Here is a 22967-nt window from a genome sequence, read left to right as displayed (position 1 = left end):
TCTATGTGGTGGTGGTGGTGGTTGTACATGATAGAAGTGGTTGTACATAGTGAACAGACATACGTGCGGGCAAAATACTCAGATACATTTTTTTCATTAATGAATATTTGATCATTAAGCCACCTTCAATAACCAACTCTAAGCTTGTACAAAGGCCAAGCCATCATCTTTAAGATTTTACATTATTCGACATGTCTTTCTTTTCTTTTATGTAGTTATTTATTTTGTTGAAACAAGTTCTCATGCTATAACTCAGATTGGCCTTAAACTCATGGTGGTCCTTCTGATTCTTCTTCCCCAGTGCTGGAATTACAGGCATGAGCCACATGCCAGGCACATATCGGTGCCTATGTTCGTGTGTGCATGCGTGTGTGTGTGTGTGTGTGTGTGTGTGTGTGTGTGTGTGTTGTGCACACATATATATCGGATAAGGTCTTACTGTGTGTCTCTGGAAGGCCTGGAGCTGACTGTAATACCAGATTAGCCTCAAACTCACAGAGATCCACCTACCTCCATCTCTTGAGTGCTGAGATTAAAGGTGTGTGCCAACAGGCTCACCGTGTATTCTACTAGGTGTTAAGACACAGACTATACCATTTCTTCATTCAGGAAGTCTAGTAACCCTATATGAAGGATCTGTGTGAGTTTCTGTGATTAATAATTGCATAGAAAATGGTCCATGTTAAATAAGAGCACTAAGTAATGTATTGTTTTCCCATATTTTCACTACCTGCTTGTTGAGAGAGTGAAGTGTCCATCAAGACCTCAAAATCATCAGATACTGAATATTCTCTCCATTTCAGGCACTGTCTGTATTTGTATTTTATAGAAAGCAAGAAACAAAGTACCTCCTAGTATGAGTCTTTATTTGAGGTATAACAGCTTAAGCAGGGCCAGTAGTATATTAAAAAAGAGGAGGAGAAAGGAGGGAAAAGGAAGGAAGGAAGAAAGCAAAGAAAGAAGGGAGAGAGGGAGGGAGGGAGGGAGGGAGGGAGGGAGGGAGGGAGGGAAGGAGGGTGGATGGGTGGGTAGGTGGGTCAGATCAGGCCTGTAGCAGATGAGATATATTTGGAGCACGTCTGAGGGGGTCAGAGGCTGATGGAGGAGAATGCACCAGCCCAACAAGGGAAGAACACATTGGTCAAAGGGAACAACTCACAAAGGCTCTCAAGCTGGAGAAAGTGAAATGTTGAGCTGTCCCTGTACTGATATGCAGAGCTGAGCCAGATAACAGGAGGCCCTGAAGTGCCATGACGCCATCTAATGAGTGCATTGAAAGCTAGGTCAGGCTGCTGAGTGCAGAGTGGGTGCTTAGGAAAGAGTGGCTGTGGGCAGCCTGCAGAGCCTGTGCTCTTTATAGGGAGAGCTGGTAAAAGCAAGCTACCAGAGGTCTGGGAAGACTCGCTGTGTGTAGCATACTTCCAAATCTTGAAGGAACCATGCTGAAATGATGAGATACACACCAGTACAGAGGTCAGCACAGCTAGCCCCGACTGCAGCTCAGCCTCTTAGAACTCGTGAGTCACTGAACTCCAGCAAACACATTTCCTGAAACACAAAGGCAAGATACGAAAGTATGCTGGCAGTTTCGTGGGGAGATGAATTATACAAGCACTTGCCACCAGGAGCTCATGAAATGACACTTCCTTAAGGAAGCTGGAGTCTTAGTAGCAGCCATAACTATAAGTAGCATGCTTGTTCATTGTAAGCATGTGAAACAGCAGCTGCTGTAAGACTGTGGTACTCACCCTTTAGAGTAGCCCCTTAGTCTCTAAGCTCAGAGATAGCAACAACTGTGCTAACCTCAGGCCCATCAGCAGATCTGCGCTCCACCTGGGTGATCACTACCAACATGGAGGTCCTAACCAGCACGGAAGAAACAACTGTTGTTTCTGCATGGCGAGCATATGAAGAAAGGGGCAGGAGAGAGAACTGACCTCACCTGTCCCTTTCCGTCATCTCAGAGTTTTGTGAGGTGGCGTGGACTTCTAGACTGTCCATTGAGGCAGCTCCACCAGCCACTCTGGCTGAGGAGTCATCCCCGGACGATGCTGTGGGACCAGAGGGAAGCTAAGTTGAGCTTCTTGCTCCTGCGGAATATACAGTTAAATGACGAGACTAAGCAGGTCATGCCAGATGAGTTAGTTGATCCATTAGTGCTTTTCTGACTATTCTGCAAGGTAGATTCTTCTCCCCACGTAGTTCCTGAACTTGCAGTCGTCCAACACTTGACTTAAACATAGCTTCCTCAGCTAGTTGGATTCTGCAGTCTCCTGGACTTTTACATCATCAACGTGCCTTTCCCTTCTCTATAGTTGTTTATGTGCTTCCTCTCTAGGCTACAACGTGAAGCCCAAATTTATCTTGTTCAGCCTATCCCAGCGCCTGATGTGCAGAAGATGCTCAGGACAGATTTCTCAGCAAGGTTAATGAATGAAGGCAGAGTTGAAGTGGCAGTGGTGACAGATCTGCCTAGACTCCGGCTATAGTAGGTTAGGAAAGAGGCCTCAGAGATGACTCTTCAGCCAGAAAAATGGCTGAGAGGTAGATGGCCTGACATCATTATCAACACTATGGAAATGAGGAGACAGCTACAGGAGGGCAGCAGATTTGACTGCAGGGCTAGCTCACTGGTAAAGACCCTGTATAGAGTTTGTGAGGTCCTGGGCTCCATCCCAAGCACACATCAAAATAAGCCTAATTGCATACTTACTGTGAGATCTTCAAGAGGGATTGTTGTCCACAGAGGTTTGAGGCTTTTTGTGGTGGCTGTTGTAACTTTTGGTGAGGTTTTAATTTGGTTTAATTTGGTTTGGTTCTCTCTTGTGCTCATCACTGGTACCGTAAGGCTTGGTGACTTTTCTCTCTGGGAGCAAGCAGAGCAGGGTGATGCCTGACGCTGAGGACATACACATTAAGAAGATTTCTCATAGCCATGCATGGTGGCACATACATGTAATTCCAGTCCTCCAGGGCCTGAAGCAGTGGCATCACTGTGAGGTCAAGGCCAGCCTGGGCTATAAGGCAAGACCAGTCTCAAAAAAACAAAAACCAAGGAAGTGAAGTTTTTCATATGTTCCATCGCCAACAGGCCATCTGTCCTGATTGAAGAGCCATTGACTGTGTAATAACCTTCCTTCTATATTAAAAAAGATTAGTTATCCATTCATTCTGGACACCATTCTTAGCCAGTTATCTGGTGCATCTGTTGATTTACTGAGCACTTACTAAATGCCAAGCACTTTGCTAAGTGCTGGCAGTACAATCATCAACAACCATTGACCTGGTTCTGGTGGTAGGAATTACATAGAACCAAACAAACTTGTTCACACAGTCAACTGGGGTGAGTATAATAGAGGAGAATAAGGCAGAATGGTAATTTAGGTGACGTTTATTGGAAGTCTTCAGGACCAGGTGCAGTTCAGAAAGATCACATGATACATGTGCAATCCTTTAACTTCTCTGAGGGTGTCTGGACCGGTACCCCATGAGAACTGTTTTGGAAGTGGCAGCTTCTGCTACTCAGTAAGATCAAGTTTTGCTGTCTCATTAAACGAATTAAGAAAAGGCTTTTGCAAATTGACTTAAGTTGCTTGTAAAGTTGAGGTGCTATGTCGTCCTTATAGTCAGTAATCAGAGAGAAGTTAAACGAGGCACATGGACGGCCAACCAGTGCCTCCATCACCCACTCCACTGTGCATAGGATGGTATGGGCCTACGTAGGTGCCGCTTCATAAATTGGAGGGTCAGAGAAGTCCCTGTTGATTCCTTTAACTGAGAACTGGAAGTGAGGTAGGTTCCCTGTTTGTGGACAGCAGAAGGAGAGCAAGGCAGGAGTGGGCACAGAAAATAGGCTTGGAGTGTCTGAGAGGCAGCAGTCAGTGCTGCTGCAGCAGGATTGGGAGGAAACTAAGGGAGCAGCTTGTGGCCAGCCTGTTTTTCTTTTATCTTTCTTTTTTTTTCCCCCACGTTAGAGGCAAAAGTTCCTGAGGCTTTACAAGACCGGCCTGGGAGACAGTTATACATCAGTGAATTTTTTCATTTGAATTGGCTGGAATCCACATGTGCTTTTAGAAGGTTTATTCAGAGCTGAAAAGATGGCTCAGTAGTTAACAGCATGTACTGCTCTTGGCAGAGGACCCAAGCGCACATGTTGGGTGGCTCAGAGTCACTTGCAACTCCAACTCCAGGGAGTCAAATGTCCTCTCCTGGACTCTTTGGGCACTTGCATTCATGTGCATTTAACCTGTCTCCCACTTACCCCACCACACACAATTCAAACTAAAACTTTCTTTTTCTTTCTTTTTTGTTTTTTTAAGGCACTTTATCCATCCATGGAACTTTTTAGAATAAGGGTTTTAAGATACTCAACTTGGGCTTATATAAAAATAGTGTGTTTCTCAACAGAGCACTTTTGGTATTGATTCAAAGTATTCAATAATGTGTATAGAATTGATAAAAATGATAGTCTTGTAAGTGATTGTCAGGATCTTAAAAGATCTGAGTTTCTCATCTACAAAACTGCATCACTGTTGATGCTGAGGTGTGCTTTGCTATGGTATTCACTGTCCATATCTTTTGACCTCTCATTTCCCAACCAGCTGTAAGTGAGGCTTTGAGGTTTCTTCTACAAAACAAAGTTTAGACTCAAGTTACACATTCCTCTCCCCCCCCACACACACACACCTTTAAAAAATATTAATTTATGTGTATGGGTATTTGCCTAAATGTCAGTGTGTGTACCACATGCATGCAATACCTTTGGAGGCCAGATGAGGGCATTTGGATTTCCTGGACCTGGAATTAGAGGGCTGTGAGCCACCATGTGGGTGTAAGGTCCAACCTGGGTTCTCTGGAAGAGCAGCTAGCGCTCTTTGCTGCTAAGCCATCTCTCCAGTCCCCTCTTTTAAAAGTGTATGTAGTTTGAGATAGGGCCTTACTAAGTTATGTAAGTTATCAGCCGTCTTGTGTCAGCCTCATGAGTAGCTATGGTTAAAGGAATGCACCGCCATGTGCATTCATGTGTGTTCATTGTGGGCTGCTGAGGCAATCATATGATAGACACAGATGTATGATTTACACAGCATATCTCTTTAGGTGTCTTTGTTTGTTTTTATTTGTTTAATGAGCAGTACACTGCAAGGGTAAAAGTGTAGTATAATAAGTACATACACCAGTAACGTGGTTAGCTGTTATATCGTCAATTATTGTCTACACTCTATCATTGTATGTACTAGAAACTTTATATGGCTGGCAGTGTATTGGGTTCATCTACCCCAGCATCACCAGCAACTTTACCATGACTATAGTAACTAGACAATAGGAATTTGGGGGTTCTAGTATATTATGGGTCACCATCATATATGATGTCTATGTGTACTGAAATGCCCTGGTGTGGTGCATCACTGGATTTGAATAAGAACCTTTAATGATTACTTCCTTCTTCACGTTGTTAATATAAGTACACAATAAAAAGGTATAGGCAGATCGCCCACTGTTCCTATTCCTGCACCCTAGCCACTGTACTCTCCAGCCTGAAACCATTACCATTGGCTGCCTGGGTGCTTCAAGCTCAAAACCCTGTTCAAGCCTAGCACCTTCAGAATGTGATATTTTCTGACCATATATTTGAAGAAATAATATGAGACAAGATGCAAGATCAGAGTCCCAACTTGGATCGCCATTTACAAGTCTTGCCATTTACATTTTGGGAAAACTCATTTATAATAATCTGATTTAATGGAACGTTCCAAGGATAATGATAGAAAATATATGAGGATATTGTCCATTAAGCTATACAGTGTATTTAATATTAGTTTGTTAGTCCTCTTTAGATTCATGAAATCAGGTCTAAAGTCTTTGTCTGGTTTGCATGTATAACATTAACATACAATATGTGACTTACAGACTTGTCTGTGGAGACTAGAGAGTTAGCTCAGTGGTAAAGAGTGCTTACTGCTCTTACAGAGGACCAGAGTTCAAATCTCAGAACCTGACTCAAGTTACTCACAATTGCTAACAACTCCAGTTCCATGGGATCAAGACTGTCTTCTGGCTTCCACAGGGTTCTGCATATGCATAACATACACAGAAGCGTGATAGTAACACACACTCACACATACACACAAACACACACATACACACATCATTTTTCAAAGACTTGTCTTTAGACAACATTAAAAAAAAAAAAAGAAAAAAACCTCAGTTTGAGTCTAATTTGATAATTGATAAGAATTACCCAACTTTAAGACAAGTACTTTCTTCACGCCTTTAATCCCACTCAGGAGGCAGAAGCAAGAAGATCTCTTAAGTTCAGGTCCAGCTTGATCTACAGAACTAGTGCCAGGGCAGACGGAGCTACACAGAGAAATCCTATATCAAACAAACAAATAAACAGAAGACAAGTACTTTCTACCAGATATCTGTGTTTCAGAAATTTAAAAGCTGGAAGTTTAGTTTATAGGTAGTTTGACAGTAGGTTGGCTATTTTCTCTTTTGTCTGGCTGTTTGCTTCCATGGCAAGTACTTTATGGTCTTAATAAGATTTTCTTTCCATCTGTTTTGATCCTACCATGAAATCATCCCTTGTTTGATGAGCGTCCTGTTGTTAACAGAAATTACCAGTACACGATGACAAATACAGTCACCACATTTTGCAGCATCAAATAAGCAAGAAGCCGAGCTTCAGGAAGAAACCTTGACTAGAAGATTGGGCCTTAGTGTAGTTGGCAAACCTGATGAGAACAATTATGGAAGCTATGCATTGTGGGAGGCAAGAAATAAGGTGGTTACTAACACTGGCTGGAGCACTGTTATGGTTGCCTAGCAACTGACAGGCACTGTTTGATAGAGATGGAGCAGAAATGTTGGTGCTGCCACTCAGAGAAAACGAGACAAGTGCTTGACTACAAAATCGCTGTTGGCTTTTCGGAGACTCATAAAAGGCATTCTTCTCCTCGGCTGCAGTGCTGTTCTGTTCTCCTCCTCCCTGCTGTCTGCTCCTTAGAGTGTGCAGCACCCGGCTTTTGTCCCCTCCTTTGTCTGTGGTTTTTGGAGGAAATCAAATTGGATCACAGGAAAGAATACTTGTAGACTTAATACCAGGATACTTTGTTACGAATAATATTATCAGCCCCACAGTCTTCGAGTGATTCCTTTTGTACTTTAGAGATGATTCAAGGCCACTGACCACCTGTGCTTTCTTGCATTCTGGTACAAGCAGAGCAAAGATGGCATTTCTTTGTTTATGCCCATGTGAGCCAGCCTCCAGAAATATTATCCCTGGTGAGGAAATGTTTGAGACTATCCCCGAGGGCCTGGAGGCCTGTGTGTGCTGGCATTCCTGGTCGTGAGGTATACCGCTGGCTTGAGATGGGATGCCTGTGTAGTCCCGCACCAAGGACTGGCTTCCAGAGAAAACCAATAAGGATCAGGAAAAAAAGCATAGAGAACTTAAATAGTGCATGTCAGATGACCCAGTGTGGAAGCTGGGAAGGCGTGAAATTCAGGCCCAGATCATCCATCATAGATAATTTGTGCCTAAGCTTTAGTTATGGATGATGAATAAGACAGGTGTGGCCCTTGCATCCAGGAGCGTGTAGTCCAGTCAGTGTCATCCCACTCACCTCTGCTTTGAGAACGGCACTGAAAAGAGCTCAGAGACTCCTTGCTTGGTGGATCAGCAGCTGCCCAGTTTCCCTCCTCCAACTGTTCCTGTGGCTCCTGGGCAAGACCCCACTGATCTCCCTCCAGGCCTGATACCAGGTGTGCCCTGGCTTCCCACCTAGCTTGATTTTAATTTCTGGCCCAACCAGACACAGGTCTGTAATCCCAACTACTCAAGAGGCTAAAGCAGGAAGATTACAGGTTCAATACAGGTTCAAGGCTAATCTGGGCAACTTACTGAAACCCTATCTCAAAATAAAAAAAATGAAAATAAGTTCAGTGCCTTAATATATGTGAGGCTCTAGGTTTAATCTCCAGGACCACCCCAAAGTTTTTTCCGCCATGACTGTAGCTTATGGCCTTCGAAAAGCAAGTGAGATTGTAGTGTAGTCATTGAGCCTGCAGTGAAATAGCACATCAGGATAGTGAGTACTCAAAGCAGCAAAACCACTTCCTTCATATCCAGGAAGCAAAGGGGGGTGGGGAGGAAGAAGAGAGACTAGAGCCTCAGAATCTCCTTCAAGGGCCTACATCCAGTGACCTACAGACCGCATCCAAGGGCACCTCCCAGGTCTTTAGCTCATGGACATTTGGAGCACACTTGGCCAAATCCTGCTGCTCCTCTCCTAAAGCTGCATACAGTGTTTCCCTGTGAGGGTGATCACCATCTCCCCTAACCCTCCTCCTTGCCATCCATCAGTGCCCCCATGGATGCCCCTAACTGCCATAGCAAGCACACACACATACACACATCCTGATCAATCTATCAGTAGTCACAGATCAGCTATCAATATCCCATCCCAATGGCCACACACCCAGCGTGCTATCTATCCCTAGTGTGTGCTCCCAAACTGCAGAAGAGATGAGTAAAAAAACTGAACAATCATAGGATACTTAACAGTATTAGACAAGAGAACCAGCCAGATGACTCGGGCTGGGTTGCCACTTGCTTTTGCATGGTGTGGCTGACTTTGGTATGAACAGACTGGGTATTTAGAAGCCAGGGAATCTCAAATACTCAAGAAATGTCAGCTGCCAGGATGTGACTAGAAAATGAGCACTGAGTGAGCTTGCAGAAGTGTTTTCGGAGAGCTCTGAGGTCCTTGGCATCATACCCCAACAAAGCCTGGCACAGAACACATACCCAGTGGACAACTTGTTGAATAAATGAACAGAGGCAGGACACACAAAGCCTGTCGGGCAGCAATGAGTAAGACCCCCAGAAGTGGGAGCCAAGATAGATTGTTTGTCTCTGTAAGTCAGTTGTCTCAAGTCATTTGTTGCTCTGATGAATGCGATAGGTTTCAGGGATGCTTTAGGTAGAGGAAGTCATGAACCTGAAGGATTCATGGACTGTGAGCTGGCAGAGTACTATAGAGGGAGTTGTGGGGAAGAACCTAGAAAGTTGTTGGGACCAGCTTTGGGGGCAAGCAAGAGATTTTAGACTTTCTGGTTAAGGGTCACTGAAGGCTTTTAAACAAGAAAGCCAGGTGATCCACAGCACTTTGTTAATATTACTGAGTGTGCCTCATATTCAGATTTATTGTAACTGCCATATTTGTGGTAAATTTCACTGCCGACTTTCTGAGATCTCCATGGCCTCGGTGTTATTACACCTATCTGGATGTAGAAACAGATGCATCTTGTTCATCTTGTATGGTTGAGCTGAATCTTGAATCTGTCTTTTTTTCCCTCCATATTCTACTGGGTTTTTTTTTTTTTTTTTTTGGGGGGGGGGGGGTGGGGGGGGAGTCCATCCGTGGATGGACCAGGAAAACAGAACATGGAGGCAGGAAGCCCTCCTGACACACTTCTAAATGTGGGACAGTATATGACAGTGGAGTGTGGCAAAAAGAGGAAGCCATTCACACAGCCTAGGACTGAGGGTCAGAGTGGTAGCAGGCTAAAAGCAGGAAGGAAAGAACGCATGTCCCATAAGATGAGCACAGGTCTGTTGTGATTGCAGATGTTGTCAGGCTCTGAGTTGGTTACAAGTTGTGAGAAGGCTGTTCCTCAGGCTATCTCAGTGGATGTCAGTAGCAAGCTAGTATTCTCTCTAGAACAATAATATCTTGGCACTATTCTTTGTAAAGCTCCAAAGGTATAAGAGTCTGTGCCACTGTGGGACCTAAGGAAATGAAGCCAAGGTACCAGGCTTCATACACTCAGGAGCATCAAAGGGTATTAGGTCTGAGAGGTAAATTAACCCAATGCTGGCCATACATTGGTCCTGTTGGTCTTCCCATCAGCAGCCAACAGAGAAAGTCCCTGCTGCTCTCTGCCCCTTTTTCCTCTGTCCACTCAAGGGTCAGGCTCAATCTGTGCTGTTCACACTGTGTTCCTTGGAGCCCTGTAAGTTCTGAAAACTCCTTTTCAAGGCCACAACAGTGAACAAAGGGAGATGAGCACAGGCAATTCCTGCTTTTTCTTTAGACACCAGTCTTTTGTTTGTTAAAACATTTCCTTTGACCAAGGAATTCTTCTGGCTTTAAAAAAAAAAAAAAAGAAGAAGAAGAAGAAACTTTGAAAGTATGGTTAAAGTATTTCATTTCCCAGGATCCAGCTAACAAAATTTCATAGTTCTATTTAGGAATGAAACTTCTTCCTCTGTGCCCTGCTTCATAGTTGCCTGGTCACCTTTGCCTGCGTGATTTCATCAATCCTAACCAGTGAGCACGTGGTGGTGATTCCAGATGCGCTCTTCTTAGCGTCTCATGCTTCTAGCTCTTCCACCAGGAGAGGAGAGACTACTAAAACAGTGGTGCATTTCAGCAGATGCCAAACCACTGAGTGGCATTTGATTATCACACTGGCTGTGAGTCAGTACACATAAAAAGTCTGTGATATGGTGCCTTAATACTTGAAAAGCAGTTTTTAAAAGAGGCCAGACCATTGGTCTGGAGAAGTCAGTTGTCTTTTTATTACACTTATTTATTTATGTTTTTACATGTGTGTGTGATCAGAGGATAACTTAGAGGAAATCAGTTCTTCCCTTCCACCATGTGGATCCCAGGGATCAAATTCATGTTGTCAGGCGTCTTGGCAAGTACCATGACCACTGAGCTATCTCACCAGCCCCAATTGTGGATTGTGTTTTTGGTTTTTTGTCTTATTAATTTGGCCTTTTGTTTTTAGGTTGGTTGGTTGGTTGGTTGGTTAGCTGGTTAGCTGGTTGGCTGAGTTAAGTCTAAAGCCCATGTGTGCTAGGCAAGCACTCTCTCACTGAGCTATATCCTCAGGTATAAGGATCTTTGACCATAATTCCTTTCATTTTGAGTCCTTGATGCTAATATGGTGGCCTCTGAAGCCCTTATCATTGCACCTGTGGGATCAAGGATAGATATTCCATTTAAAGACAAGAGTGGTGTGCCCATGGAATGCCAGAGCCTTCCCTTGGAGTTTACTGCATGTATGAGGCACTGTGCTAGGGGACCATGGTTTGCCTGTGACTAGAAGACAGGTAGATTGATGAGACTCCACTGGGCAAATTGTCAGGACATAGAATTGCAGCAGCCCACCCCGAGGGCAGTGTTCCTACAGCACTGTTTGTCTGTCTGGAAATAGGTAAGGGCTGTTCTTCCTTTGTCCTCTGTGCTGGAATCCCTTTGTTACTACATTGTATAAGCAACAGTAACTTCCAAGCACGGGTGCTCCTCGATAGTAGCTAATCTCATAAGATTGTTCAACATGGACAAATTTAATTTAGTCTTCACCATGCTATTCTATAGCTAGTACCTTATTCTGTAAGAACAACAGGGGACGTTTGTCCTATCATATAACGTATCTGTGTTTCTGACTTGGGGACTTGTGCTGTGGTTATGGCATCAGTGATGCAGCCTGGTAAGTGATGTGAAGACCCAGCTATACCAAAACTTTACAACTAGGAAGTCTGGGAAATCTGCTTCCAGAATATTCTGTCACTTCATGAATCACCACAGAGGAAAGGGTCAGAGTCACTGCCCACAAACTTACAAAGTATTGATGTTGGTAGGCTTCGTTTATTAAGTACCATTCATGTGCTGGGACTTTATGCATCTTATGTGGAAGACCCCTCATACCAGTGATAGAAGACAGGCGTCACTGTACTTACTGCTAGAGATAGGAGAGGGCGACACTCTACTTACTGCTAGTGAAGCTGAGGATCAGCAGGATAGCACTAACTGTGGTCAGAGTACATGTGATTCAGGTTCTGTGTATGCTAATCCTCTGTCTTCCTTTGCATTTTTCTTGTGTTTAACTCCGCAGACTTCTTCTCTAAATTTTGACTTAAAATGTTCTAGTCCTCTGTCTACAATCTTGGTTCTCTAACCACAAGTGTTAATCAGTTGTATCTTCTAAGCTGTGTGAATCAGCCCCTTTTCCTGAATAAAGTAGATGTTCCTTGCCTGCCTGACAAATTCAGAATTCAATGTTAGGAAAGATCTGGGGGCTGGAATAGCAGCCGACAGCTTCTGAGAGATGGAGCTTATGGGGGAGGGAAGGACTCAGGCTTATAAGGCGTGGGCAGAAGGACAAAGAGAGGATGTTTGTGATCTGTGGGGGGTGTGGGTAATAAGTCATCAAACGGTCAGAAGCAGAAGAATCATGGAAGGCAGCAACAGGGAATAATGTTGAAAAGTATGGATCCTGCCTTTCTGGAGGATCTTAGATGCCAGGCTGTGGTATTTATTTGAGGCTTTGCTTGAAAGGATGTTTTCTGAGAACTGTAGGTGTCAACACAGAATGAGAAACCTGAGGCAGAGGAGCCATACTGGAGCTCTATTATAAGGTAAAGAGACCCAAACTAGAGCCCTTATTAGAAACATATTACAGGCTACATTAGAAAACTGAATAAATATGTTAACCTATGAAGCCGATAAGTCCATAATGCCTGAGGTATTTGGGACTGACCAAATGAGACTGAACCAGAAGGAAATTAGCCTGAAACATGGAGGAATAGATAGGCAACCAGCCTTTAAATACTGGGGAGGCCAGGTGTGCTGGTATATGCCTTTAATCCCAATCTCAGAAAGCAGAGGCAGAAGAATCTCTGAGTTCTAGGCCAGCCAGTATTACATAGTGAGACCCTCTCTTTAAAAAAAATAAGAAAAATCTTCTAAACACTGGGGGAAATCTCTAGAATTCTTCCTCCAGAGCCTTCAGGGGGGATTTTAAAACCCTGCCAATACCTAGATTTTAGCCCAGTGTGACCCATTTGAAACTCATTACCAGAAGCATGATAGTAAATTTATTATTTGAAGGCACGGACCTTATGGCCATCTGTTAGAGCAATAATAAACCGAAACACACTACCTGCATTAGTCAGACCTTCCATCTCTGTGACAAACACCTGAGAGAAGCTCACAGGAGGGGTTGTGTGCTTTGGCTCACCATTTTAGAGGTGGCAGTCCACTCTGCAGTTCTTGGCCCTGCTGGGTCCACGGCCATGATGAGGCCAAACATTGTGCCAGGAACCTGTGGAGAAGGCTCACCACAGGGAGGACCCAGCACAGAAAGAGACAGAGGAGGCAGGAACAAGATGCCCCAAGGACCTGCCCCTAACAACTAACTTGTTCCAGCCAAGCCTCACCCCCTGACGTCTCTATTACCTCCAGAGTAACACCATGAGCCCAGGAAACAGGCTTCGTGGTAAGAGACACTTCATACTCAAATAATAAAAAAAAAAAATAAAAAAAAAAGGACATAATGTTAAAGCACGATTTCACACAATTAAACAGACACAATTAGAAACTCTGAACACCACTCTTAATCAGAGCAATCCTAGTTGAAGATGTATCCTGTCTATTAGTATGCACAATTGTCCTAGATAGTAGCTACCGAGTGTTCTCAGTGGCCCAAGAGCACTGTTGTACACAGAGATCATCTGCATAGGGAAAGGTTTTAGAGGGAGATTTGACAGTGTCGGAATTCCAACTTACATGTTCTGAAATACAACATGAATCATTTATAGTGTGAGACTTTCTTTTCCTTCACAGTGAGGGTTTTTTTTTTTTTTTTTTTTTTTTTTTTTTTTTTTTTTTTTTTTGTGACATTTAATTGCAGTCCATAGAGGGAAACAGAAGCTCAGGGCAGTATACAGAAGCCTAGAGCCAAAGCAGAGGAAAAGCATGGTGTCCCATCTGTGTGTGTTTGCAGAAGGTGTGCTTCTGGGGGCGTTAGGGAGCAGATGACAGTAGCAGTGGCTGTGGTCTGTCCCTCCCTCCTCACTGCAGCTTCTCAGACTGAGCTTCAGCAGTCACTGTTGACACTGTGACGGATATCTGTGCAAGTGTCAGTCCCCACCTCTGACAGTCCCAGGGGTGTGGTAGCCCGCGCTTCAGGTTGTAAACCGTGTCTTCTCTTTGAACAGCTGCTGCCTAGACTGCTGAATAATTAAGATCCAAAGAAATGCTTCTTCAGCCAATGGGTCCCTGTGACAGCAGTCACCCTGGAGGACATACAGCTTTAACAAACATGTAACAATGAACCCAGTCAGCAGCTCTAACGATGCTCAAGCAGGTGCTGGCCGTGAGAGCCACTGCATCCCCAGCATTTAGACTCTGGGTTTCTCATCAGGACTGGGTGTCAGCAGCTCTAGCAGTGCTCAAGCAGGTGCTGGCCGTGAGAGCCACTGCATCACCAGCATTTAGACTCTGTGTTTCTCATCAGGACCAGGAGTCAGCAGCTTTAACAATGCTCAAGCTGGTGCTGGCTGTGAGAGTCACTGCATCACTAGCATTTAGACTCTGTGTTTCTCATCAGGACCAGGAGTCAGCAGCTCTAGCAATGCTCAAGCTGGTGCTGGCCGTGAGAGCCACTGCATCACCAGCATTTAGACTCTGTGTTTCTCATCAGGACTGGGTGTCAGCTTTAATGATACTCGAGCTGGTGCTGGCTGTGAGAGCCACTGCATCACTAGCATTTAGACTCTGTTTTCTCATCAGGATGAATCCAAGAGTCTTAGGAGTGTTTGGAGGGTGGCTGAGACAGCTGTCTTTTTATAACACACAGTCTGTTACTATGTCACCGTGCGCTGGCTTACTCAGTTGGCATAAAGTGGGAGCTGAACCTGGTTCTCTACTTAGGTCCTCCAAAGCACCTCTGACTCCTGGGGCTCATCTGTGTTTATCTAGTTCTGGGATATACAGTCTGTCTTCTCTACAACACCCACCCAATGCCAGAGGCCACACAACCTGACCTGAGTTTCTGTGTTTGTGGCTTTAATTCATGCTCATGGCTCTAACGTGCTGCTTTCACTTTGTCTAACTTTCACCTGCTCTGTGAAGAATCCCAGCTCCTGGGTCAGCTCACACAGAGCAGTATCTTACATAGCCGTATTAATCAGCTCCCACATTTCAAAAGTCTTGACAAACGCTTGCACAGACATACATGTTAGATGCAGTCTCTACCTCTATAGCCTCGACCTGAGCTTAACTGACACACTCAGAGGTTAACTAACCCTCAGAGGTTGCTTTTTTTTTTTTTTTTTTTTTTTTTCCTTCACTATTTATCAGTAGTTTGGGCAGTTTCTGATGGACAATAAAATTTGACACACCACGAATCCTACCCTTGCCTACAGCCACACCACCCTAAATGTACCCAAGTTTATCTGAATCCTACGCTCTAGAATTCCATCCCTCAAAGAATGAAGTAATCCTCCCCTTTTTAATACTCAAGCACCACTCTAAATATAGCAAGAACAAGGAAGTGGACCTTGTACTTTGAGAAGAAGGTTTCTCTGTCCAGAGGGAGGCAGGAGAGAGCTGGAGGATAAAGGCAGTGGACAGCGGGTCTGAGTGGAAAATTGCATCGGGGATGCCTTCCGAGTTCCAGGAACACAGAACTCTGCATGAGCATTGGGGATCACTTTGCCTTGTAAAAGACACTGGTGGCTTCTCCTGCCTGTCGATACCACCCACACCCAGAGCAGACAGCATGAGAGTTTGGAAATACATTCCTGGTTTCCTGGCTGCCCCAGGTGCCAGTGATTCAAAGCATTAGTCATAGTATAAGAAATTATTAAAGATGACATTTCAAGGAATGTTGATTTGTCACCCAGACAACCTACAAGTGTCTTTCAAGTCTTCCAGTGCTCGGGATAGAATTTTGAAGGCTGTGGATAGTTGGGATTCTGCTAGACAGCAAGTGCAAAACCAGGCTAGGAGGAAGCCGTCTTACAGAGTGTCCCTGTGGTCTCCGTCTGTCCTTGCTATGGAAAAACCCTCAACCTGTGGCATGTGAAGCCTTTCTGTGGGCACCGTTGGCCCGGGTATCATGTTGTTGACATTCAAGGGAGTTACCAGAAGGTAAAAATCTAGAAAAGACTTTGAGAAGACAACCTCCACCTCAGCCTGCTGGTTAATTTTACCATTAAACATTTGCCTCGGCGTGAGAAAGGTGCCATTTATTACTGACGGGTGAGAAACCTAAGAGCTAGCTGACTTTCAAAGGAAATGATTTCCTAAAATGATAACTCTCCTTCTACTTCTGCCGTGTTTCTCTGCGACCTTGTGCTGCACAGAAAGGTTCCCGATCCCCAGTGTGCTCCAGCTGCTTGAGAAGGCAGTTACATCTGTAAATACTCTTTGAGCAAGGTCTCATGTAGCCCAGGCTGGCCCTGGACTCCTGATCAGCCAGCCCCCACCTCCAGAGCTGGGCAGTTACACTCATGTACTGCCACGCCCAGCTCCTCTTCGTCATCTTTAAAGAGAAATAGCACTCGGACAAACATAGTGGATTTTTTAAGGCCATGTGGCAGGTTTAATCTGATGAGTCAGAGAGGATCTTTCCTAAAGTTGCACACATTTGTCGGGAATGCCATATACAACGTACAGTGATCAAGTCAGAGTAAAAACTGTTTTCGTTTCTGTAGACACTCGCCTTTTAGAGTTTCTAACTCCTGCCATTTAGCTCTTTTTATAATGTGTAAGAAGTTCTCAGTAGTTACAGCTGGTGGGGCTGTTTTCCCTTGGTGCTCACGTAGCCTTCAGACACTCTTAAGTGCTGGTCCTCAAGAAGGAGGCTTCAAGGTCCGTACCGACGAGATTCCCCAGTGAGACCTGCAACTGAGTGTGTATAGTGTCTTCAGCAATAGACTTCACCTTCATATTCTGGGAGGTAACCAAGGACAGTAGCAATACTCTATATTGTTTAGGGGTATGGTGAACCTTTCTGACCAACAACTTGAAGGGAAATACTCCCTATCTGGCACTGGAGTTTTTGTTTGACAGTATTGACAGTATACCGCTCCTGAGGAACACCCTTTTGTGTGGAGAGATAAATATATATAAGCTTATAAAATAGTAGGTTTCCCTGTAGCTTTTTCAGATATTTTTAATGTCATTTCTTTTTCCCTGTCACCCACTCTCCTCCCTCCCCTCTCCACAGCTAGTCCCTGCCCCCATTTTTTCTCTTTATAGCACCTGTATCCTGCTACCCTCAAATTACACACACACACACACACACACACACACACACACACTGGTTAATTTTGACTGTCAGCTTGTCAAGATTTAGAAGACAAACTTCTCGGCATTTCTATGAAGATGTTTCCAGAAGGTTTAACTGAATAGGGAAGGTCCACCCTTTATATTGTCAGACTGCCCCATGGTCCAGCATTCATCTCTCTCTGCTTCCAAACTAGGGGCACAATATCCATATTGTGCTGCCATGTGGTCCTACAGCCACAGCTACAGTCACTGTCATTGCCAAGCCATAGTAGATTGTACCCTCAAACTATGAGCCACAATAAAGCCTGCCTGCCTGCCTGCCTGCCTGCCTGCCTGCCTGCCTGCCTGCCTGCCTGCCTTAAATAATCAAGTATATAAGAAGCTGTTTCTAGCTGTAGGCACTGAAGGCAATGCTCTAGGACTCATTTTGATACCAGCTGTCTGGCCTTCCTCCACCCTGTCTGAGCCTTACCCCCTCCCATCCTCCACCAGTGCCAGGCTCCTGCCCACTTCTGTGAAGCTAGCTTCTTAGCATAGTCAGGGATATAAATGAGAACCAGAGTGCATCTTGGCACTTCCCTCATGTCTGTCTGTTCAGGTCTCCTTCCTTCTGTGCTGGGATTTTTTTTTTTTTAAGCCATACCCACAACTCTGTCTACATTAAACATGATTCTGTATAAGCCATTTCTTTTTGACTCCAAGCACCAGGCTAGTAGCTCCAAAGCTGCTTTCTTCAAAGCAATAGTAGAAATTAGCTGTAGTTATCCTTCCCCACAAAACGACAGAAAGCAGCTACATGTTAGGATAATATTAACAGGTTTATTTATTTTTATTATTTTTAGTTACATGTATGTGTCTGCATGGAGGTTTGTACACATGAGTGTAGTGCCCTTGGAGACCAGAAGAGGGCATCGGATCCCCTGGATCTGGAAACCATACTCTGGGTGTGCAAAAGCCTCCTCACTCATTCACAACCTTAATCACTGAGCCGTGTCTCTGGCTCACAGATTTGTCTTAAGTGCAGCTTTTACATACAACAAAACTAGAAGCCATGACAATCAATACCAGGACTATAAAAAGAAAAGGGAGTTGGGCATGGAAAAAAAATACTTCTAAGGCAGATAATCACTTTAATAACTGCCCTGGGGGGTCATGCCTACAAGAGTGAAGCTATCCCAAATTAGCAGTTAGATAAATCGTGAAAATTACAGTACACTGTGACTTAAATTTCCTTTTCAATACACAGTTGGGCTTGGGATTGAATCAATGTGATTGCGGCTCTGTTCTTTGACCGGTGCTCTCGCAGCTGTGCATGTCTGACCCGCACAAAGATGCCACACTGAGATAGCTCCTTCTGTATCCTCATCTCCACAGTGCAAATCTGTCCAAGGCTGCCTGGGGAGCGTTGGAGAAGAACGGCACCCAGCTGATGATTCGCTCCTACGAGCTCGGGGTCCTTTTCCTCCCATCAGCATTTGTGAGTAACATTGTATCTACCCTTCAGTCTTACAAGTTATGAATGGGACCCTGTCCTCTTCCTCTGATCACTGTGTGGGCCAGTGTGCTCTGGTGTAAGGTCAGGATTCTAATCCAAAACCTGTGCTTTTAATCTGGCTAGCTGTTGAAGGCGAGGCTAATAACCACAGTAAATAAGTACTGTGAAGCACGAAGTGAAGCCTCATACAGTGGGAAGGGACAAGTTGTGAAAGGAGTAGCCCAGCCAGGTGCAGGACTTTGAGGGGTGGAGTGGTAGGAGGAGGGAAAGATGGGGAGGGTTGAGAGGACAGGGAGAGTTGGAAGAGGCACCACAACTGAAGAGGCGTTGGCAGTAGCGAAGCTGAGGAGCACAGAGTTCAGGCCGTGGCTGAGGACGCATGTGATGTGAGCACCCAGAAATGCACCATGTTGGAAGTGCTCCCACAAGATGTACATCAGCTCCTCCTCGGCAGCTTTCAAATGGCTAACAGCTTCCGTGGCTAAACACCAGATGAAGTGTCTGCTGTGCCTGTGGGGACCAGGTGGCCTGAGCCATATGCTGCACTACGCACGAGAATCATACTTCCAGAGACTCATCTCCCTGAGGTGCCGATGCCCCCCCGTACCTTCTTCAGACTCTCTGGGCACACCCTTAACCAGGGGATACAGCCAGGGTTGCCTACACAGGGAGACAGCCAATGCCCCTCTGTTTCCCTCTGTACTGCTTGCTGTAGTTTTAGGATAGGTCCATTGTGAGCTGCTTGGGATGAAGTAGGTGAGCTAAGGGTATCATGAGCTTGGCTGTAGGTCTACATCAGCCATGAGCAGTAATGGACTTGAAGTCTCTCTCTCCCTCTCCCTCTCCCTCTCCCTCTCCCTCTCCCTCTCCCTCTCTCCCTCCCCCCTCCACTTGCCAGTTTTCACCTATCGTCCTCCACCCCAGGGCTTCAGGATGTAACTGCTATCCTGCATTCAGTCCCTTCTCTTCCCTACTGTGTAAATGTGTTTGCTGCTCACAGCTAGATTTCAGCGTCACAGCCCCACAAGTAGATGGTGACTCGAAGGACAAGAACATGATGTCTAGTATAGGATCTAGCTGGAGGCCTCTGCATTCTGCCCGCTCTGTCTGATCTTTCAATTCTATCACAATTTTGGGAAATGGCAAGTTCATGATTCTAGACTACAGTGCTCAGATATTTGCTGTGATTGTGGCTTCTCTCCAGGTAAAAACTGCCTTCCAGTGCTGACCCAAAGGGTGGAGTACACTGAATGTCTTTCTTCTTTGGCTTTTGTTGTTAGCATTTCTAAAGTCTGTTCTAAGCTGATCCCTACGCAAGGGAATGTTCATAAGATAGAAATGTACTGTCGCCCTGGGCTCCAGGCCCCCATCAATACAGATAGTCTTTTCCTGTAAATCAGAGGAAAGCCATAGAGAATAATGCTCAAATTGACTTAACTAAGAACAAGGCACACATACAATTTGAGGTAAAAGAGAGATTGCACTAGTTATTAAGACTGTCTAGCAAACGTGAAAGACGATGCCACCCCTTCTGAGCTATGCCACCCAGGAACTAGGCTCCAAGCACTGGGACCATGTTTTTCATGTCCTGGTTACTGGTAAGCTTTAGATTGACCTTAGCTTTCTCAACTGTCAGCAGATGTACCAGTTATAGCACTGGCCAAGGAAAGATAAACAGAATAGCCATAGTGGTTTATACATGTTGTGGTTTTGTTGTATTTATTGAGTCTTTGTCTGGAAAGCTGAAGAATAAGTGGTATTTTTAAGTGGGAGGAATAGAAAAACAGGAAGAGAGAGACAGGAAACACAGTGACTTGAACTTTGAGGCCACACTAATCATATGACTGAAAGTGCTGTTCCTTGGTCTTTCCATGTATGCACTTCTCTAGTTCACCGTTTTTGCTGGTCTTATGTATATCAAATAAAAGGTATTTGGCGGGGGAACCATATTAAGAAAGGTCACAGATCTTCAGCAGCTTCTTCTATAAAACTGGTAAGGACTAGCCAACCATAACCCTGTCCCAGCATCTTCCCATTCAGTTGAGCTATCTGTGCCCTTCAGTAAGTCATAAACAGCTGGACAGAGTGCTAACATTAGGCATTGTGGAGAATACACAGAAGCGTATTGTGCTCTCAGGGAGCCCGTGATCATGATCACGGTCAGACACCCCATCCGTGGACTGCAAGATACATGTCTGGCTGTGAGCTGAGGGCTAAGCCATGAGCATGGTGTGCAGCCCAAGTAAGCTGACACTAAGGAGCTACAGAGATCTTTTGTTTGCAGTTTATAAAAATATGGTTAATCCCACAAAGGGAATTAAAAAGGAACCAAAGGAATTATTGATAATTCAGACTGGAAGATGGGGAGGAGCCAGCCCAGCTCCGGATCCAATGTGGTCCTTTTCTCTGGCTACTGCCACCAGTGGGCTTCCACTCAGTGAAGACCACTCTGCATATTTCTGCTTCTTGGGCTTCTGTCTGTATTCTAGATCTGGGCCCTCCCAGTGCATCCCCCTGTTGTGGGCATGTCTCTAGAGAAGGGGAGGGTACTGTGAGTTAAAGCCACCCCAGAGATGGATTTCCAGAGCGCATCACCAAAAAGTGAGCTGGCATGGGCCTTGTTGGTCTATGGGATGAAGTGTTTGTTTTTTATATAGGAAGAGACTATAGCAGAACTTCTGTGTGATGGGAAGCTTCTGGAAAAGGAGCAGAAGTGCTATGTGTGGTATTGACTCTGAAGGAAGCCAGCAATCACCCAAGCTCTAGAATTATCACCCTTCTCTGCAAGAGAGGTATGCCACAGAACTGCTCAGTTTCCTTCTCAGAGCCCATTGTAGTGGTCAGGGTCAACCTCCTCATTGGCAGCTCATGTCCACAGTCACACAGGGCCTCCCCTATGGGGCGCCCTGGGGGAAGAATGAGAACAAGAATGAGAACAATGTGTCTATACATTGAGATGCATAGATGCAAAGTGTGTAGCACATGATCAGAAGCCTGGTCAGACATTTCCAGATATAAGTAGTCCCGGTGGGTGGGGAGCATGGGCTGTGCCGGGGACCTGGGAAAGGATTCTGGGAGGTGGCCTTCAGTGAGTTCTCAACCCAGTTTCAGGCAGAGGCTTGCAGGGATCTATAACATTATAGTCAAGGAGAAAATGGTTTTCTGTGTGCCAGGACTGGGGTATGATGATGGAGCTAGCCTAGGAGACTGGGCTTCCAGTCTGGGGGTTGCAAGGCAGGATTACTGGGACAGACTGGGTCCCACGTGGACAGTGAAAAGATGATCTACATTACATGTGAGAGCCTCAGAATCTTATAAAACATAATTCTTAAATTATAGATTACCACTTATATTATTCAGAAGGTACTTGAGGATATATGGCATTTGCAAATGTCATCAAAATCAGCTAAATCATTTAAAGGACACTAGCCAGACGATCTGATTGCTAATGAGTTACTGTTACTGGTCACCCCACTTCCCTGCTTAGAAGCATGAGACACACCCATGGCAACTCTTTCTCCCTATCTTTTAGCCACTGGTTGTTGTCATCCCTAACTGCTCAGTGCTGCTTAATAGTGTCACCTCTGGCCATCCATCCCTGCAGCCACTGTGACTAGGGCATGCCAGCTGTTCTACATCAGCCTCTGCTTCCTTCCCTGCGGCTCCTTTCTTCAGGCTTTCCTCCCAGAAGCCATCTGCAAGCTTCGCTGCATCCTGCTGCCAGATGGTCTCTGCTGACCACAAGTCTGCTAGTGCTACCCACTGGCTGCAGATCTGTAACACACAATTCAGCCTCCTAGTGGACCTACCTTTCCCCCCAGGCAGTAACTCCTGACTGCCCAAGCCACACCCCTCCCCTCTCACTGCCAGCACCTCTTTAATTTTCTTAAATGTATTTTATTATTTTATATGTATGAGTGTTTCCCTGAATGTGTGTCTGTGTGTCAAGTGCTTGCCTGGTGCCCATGGAGGCCAGAAAAGGGTGTCCATTTCCCTGGAACTGGAATTACATACAATTATGAGCCATCATGTAGTTACTGGGAATCAAACCAGGGTCCTCTGAAAGAGCAGCGAGTACTCTTAACTGCAAGCCATCTCTCCAGCCCCTCCTGGCACTTGGTCCTACGTGGGCATATGGAGGGCCCATGGTTCTCACTGGGCCCTCCTCTAGCCAGACCAAATCCATATTAGAAAGCAGCTCTAACCTTAGCTATGGCACCTGCCCCTGCAGGCACTCTTCTCTGCATCCCACAGCTTCTGGGATCCTGGGCTCCTTGCATATCCCACTTATAGGGTGGTTGTTGTTATTCCCTCATCCACTGTGCTGTTCTTCTGTGAGTGTGTGGAAGCTCTGAACACATGGCCATCAGCTGGTGTTG

General features: G+C 45.2%; 1 protein-coding gene across 5 annotated transcripts in view; it reads left to right on the top strand.

Moving 5' to 3' along the window:
- Tdp1 (tyrosyl-DNA phosphodiesterase 1) overlaps window positions 1–22967 on the top strand; it is an 82548-nt gene that overhangs the window by 34316 nt on the left and 25265 nt on the right. For all 5 annotated transcript variants that reach the window (XM_076921426.1, XM_076921424.1, XM_076921427.1 and 2 more), the window contains exon 14: window positions 18468–18570. In XM_076921426.1, the coding sequence (XP_076777541.1) occupies window positions 18468–18570 (103 nt within the window). The remainder of the gene's footprint in view (window positions 1–18467; window positions 18571–22967) is intronic.

The sequence above is a fragment of the Arvicanthis niloticus genome, chromosome 23 (genome assembly GCF_011762505.2).
Source record: "Arvicanthis niloticus isolate mArvNil1 chromosome 23, mArvNil1.pat.X, whole genome shotgun sequence".
NCBI classification, from domain to species: domain Eukaryota; kingdom Metazoa; phylum Chordata; class Mammalia; order Rodentia; family Muridae; genus Arvicanthis; species Arvicanthis niloticus.
The sequence above is the reverse complement of the archived record's forward strand: the minus strand, read 5'-3'. Positions and strand labels throughout refer to the sequence as shown.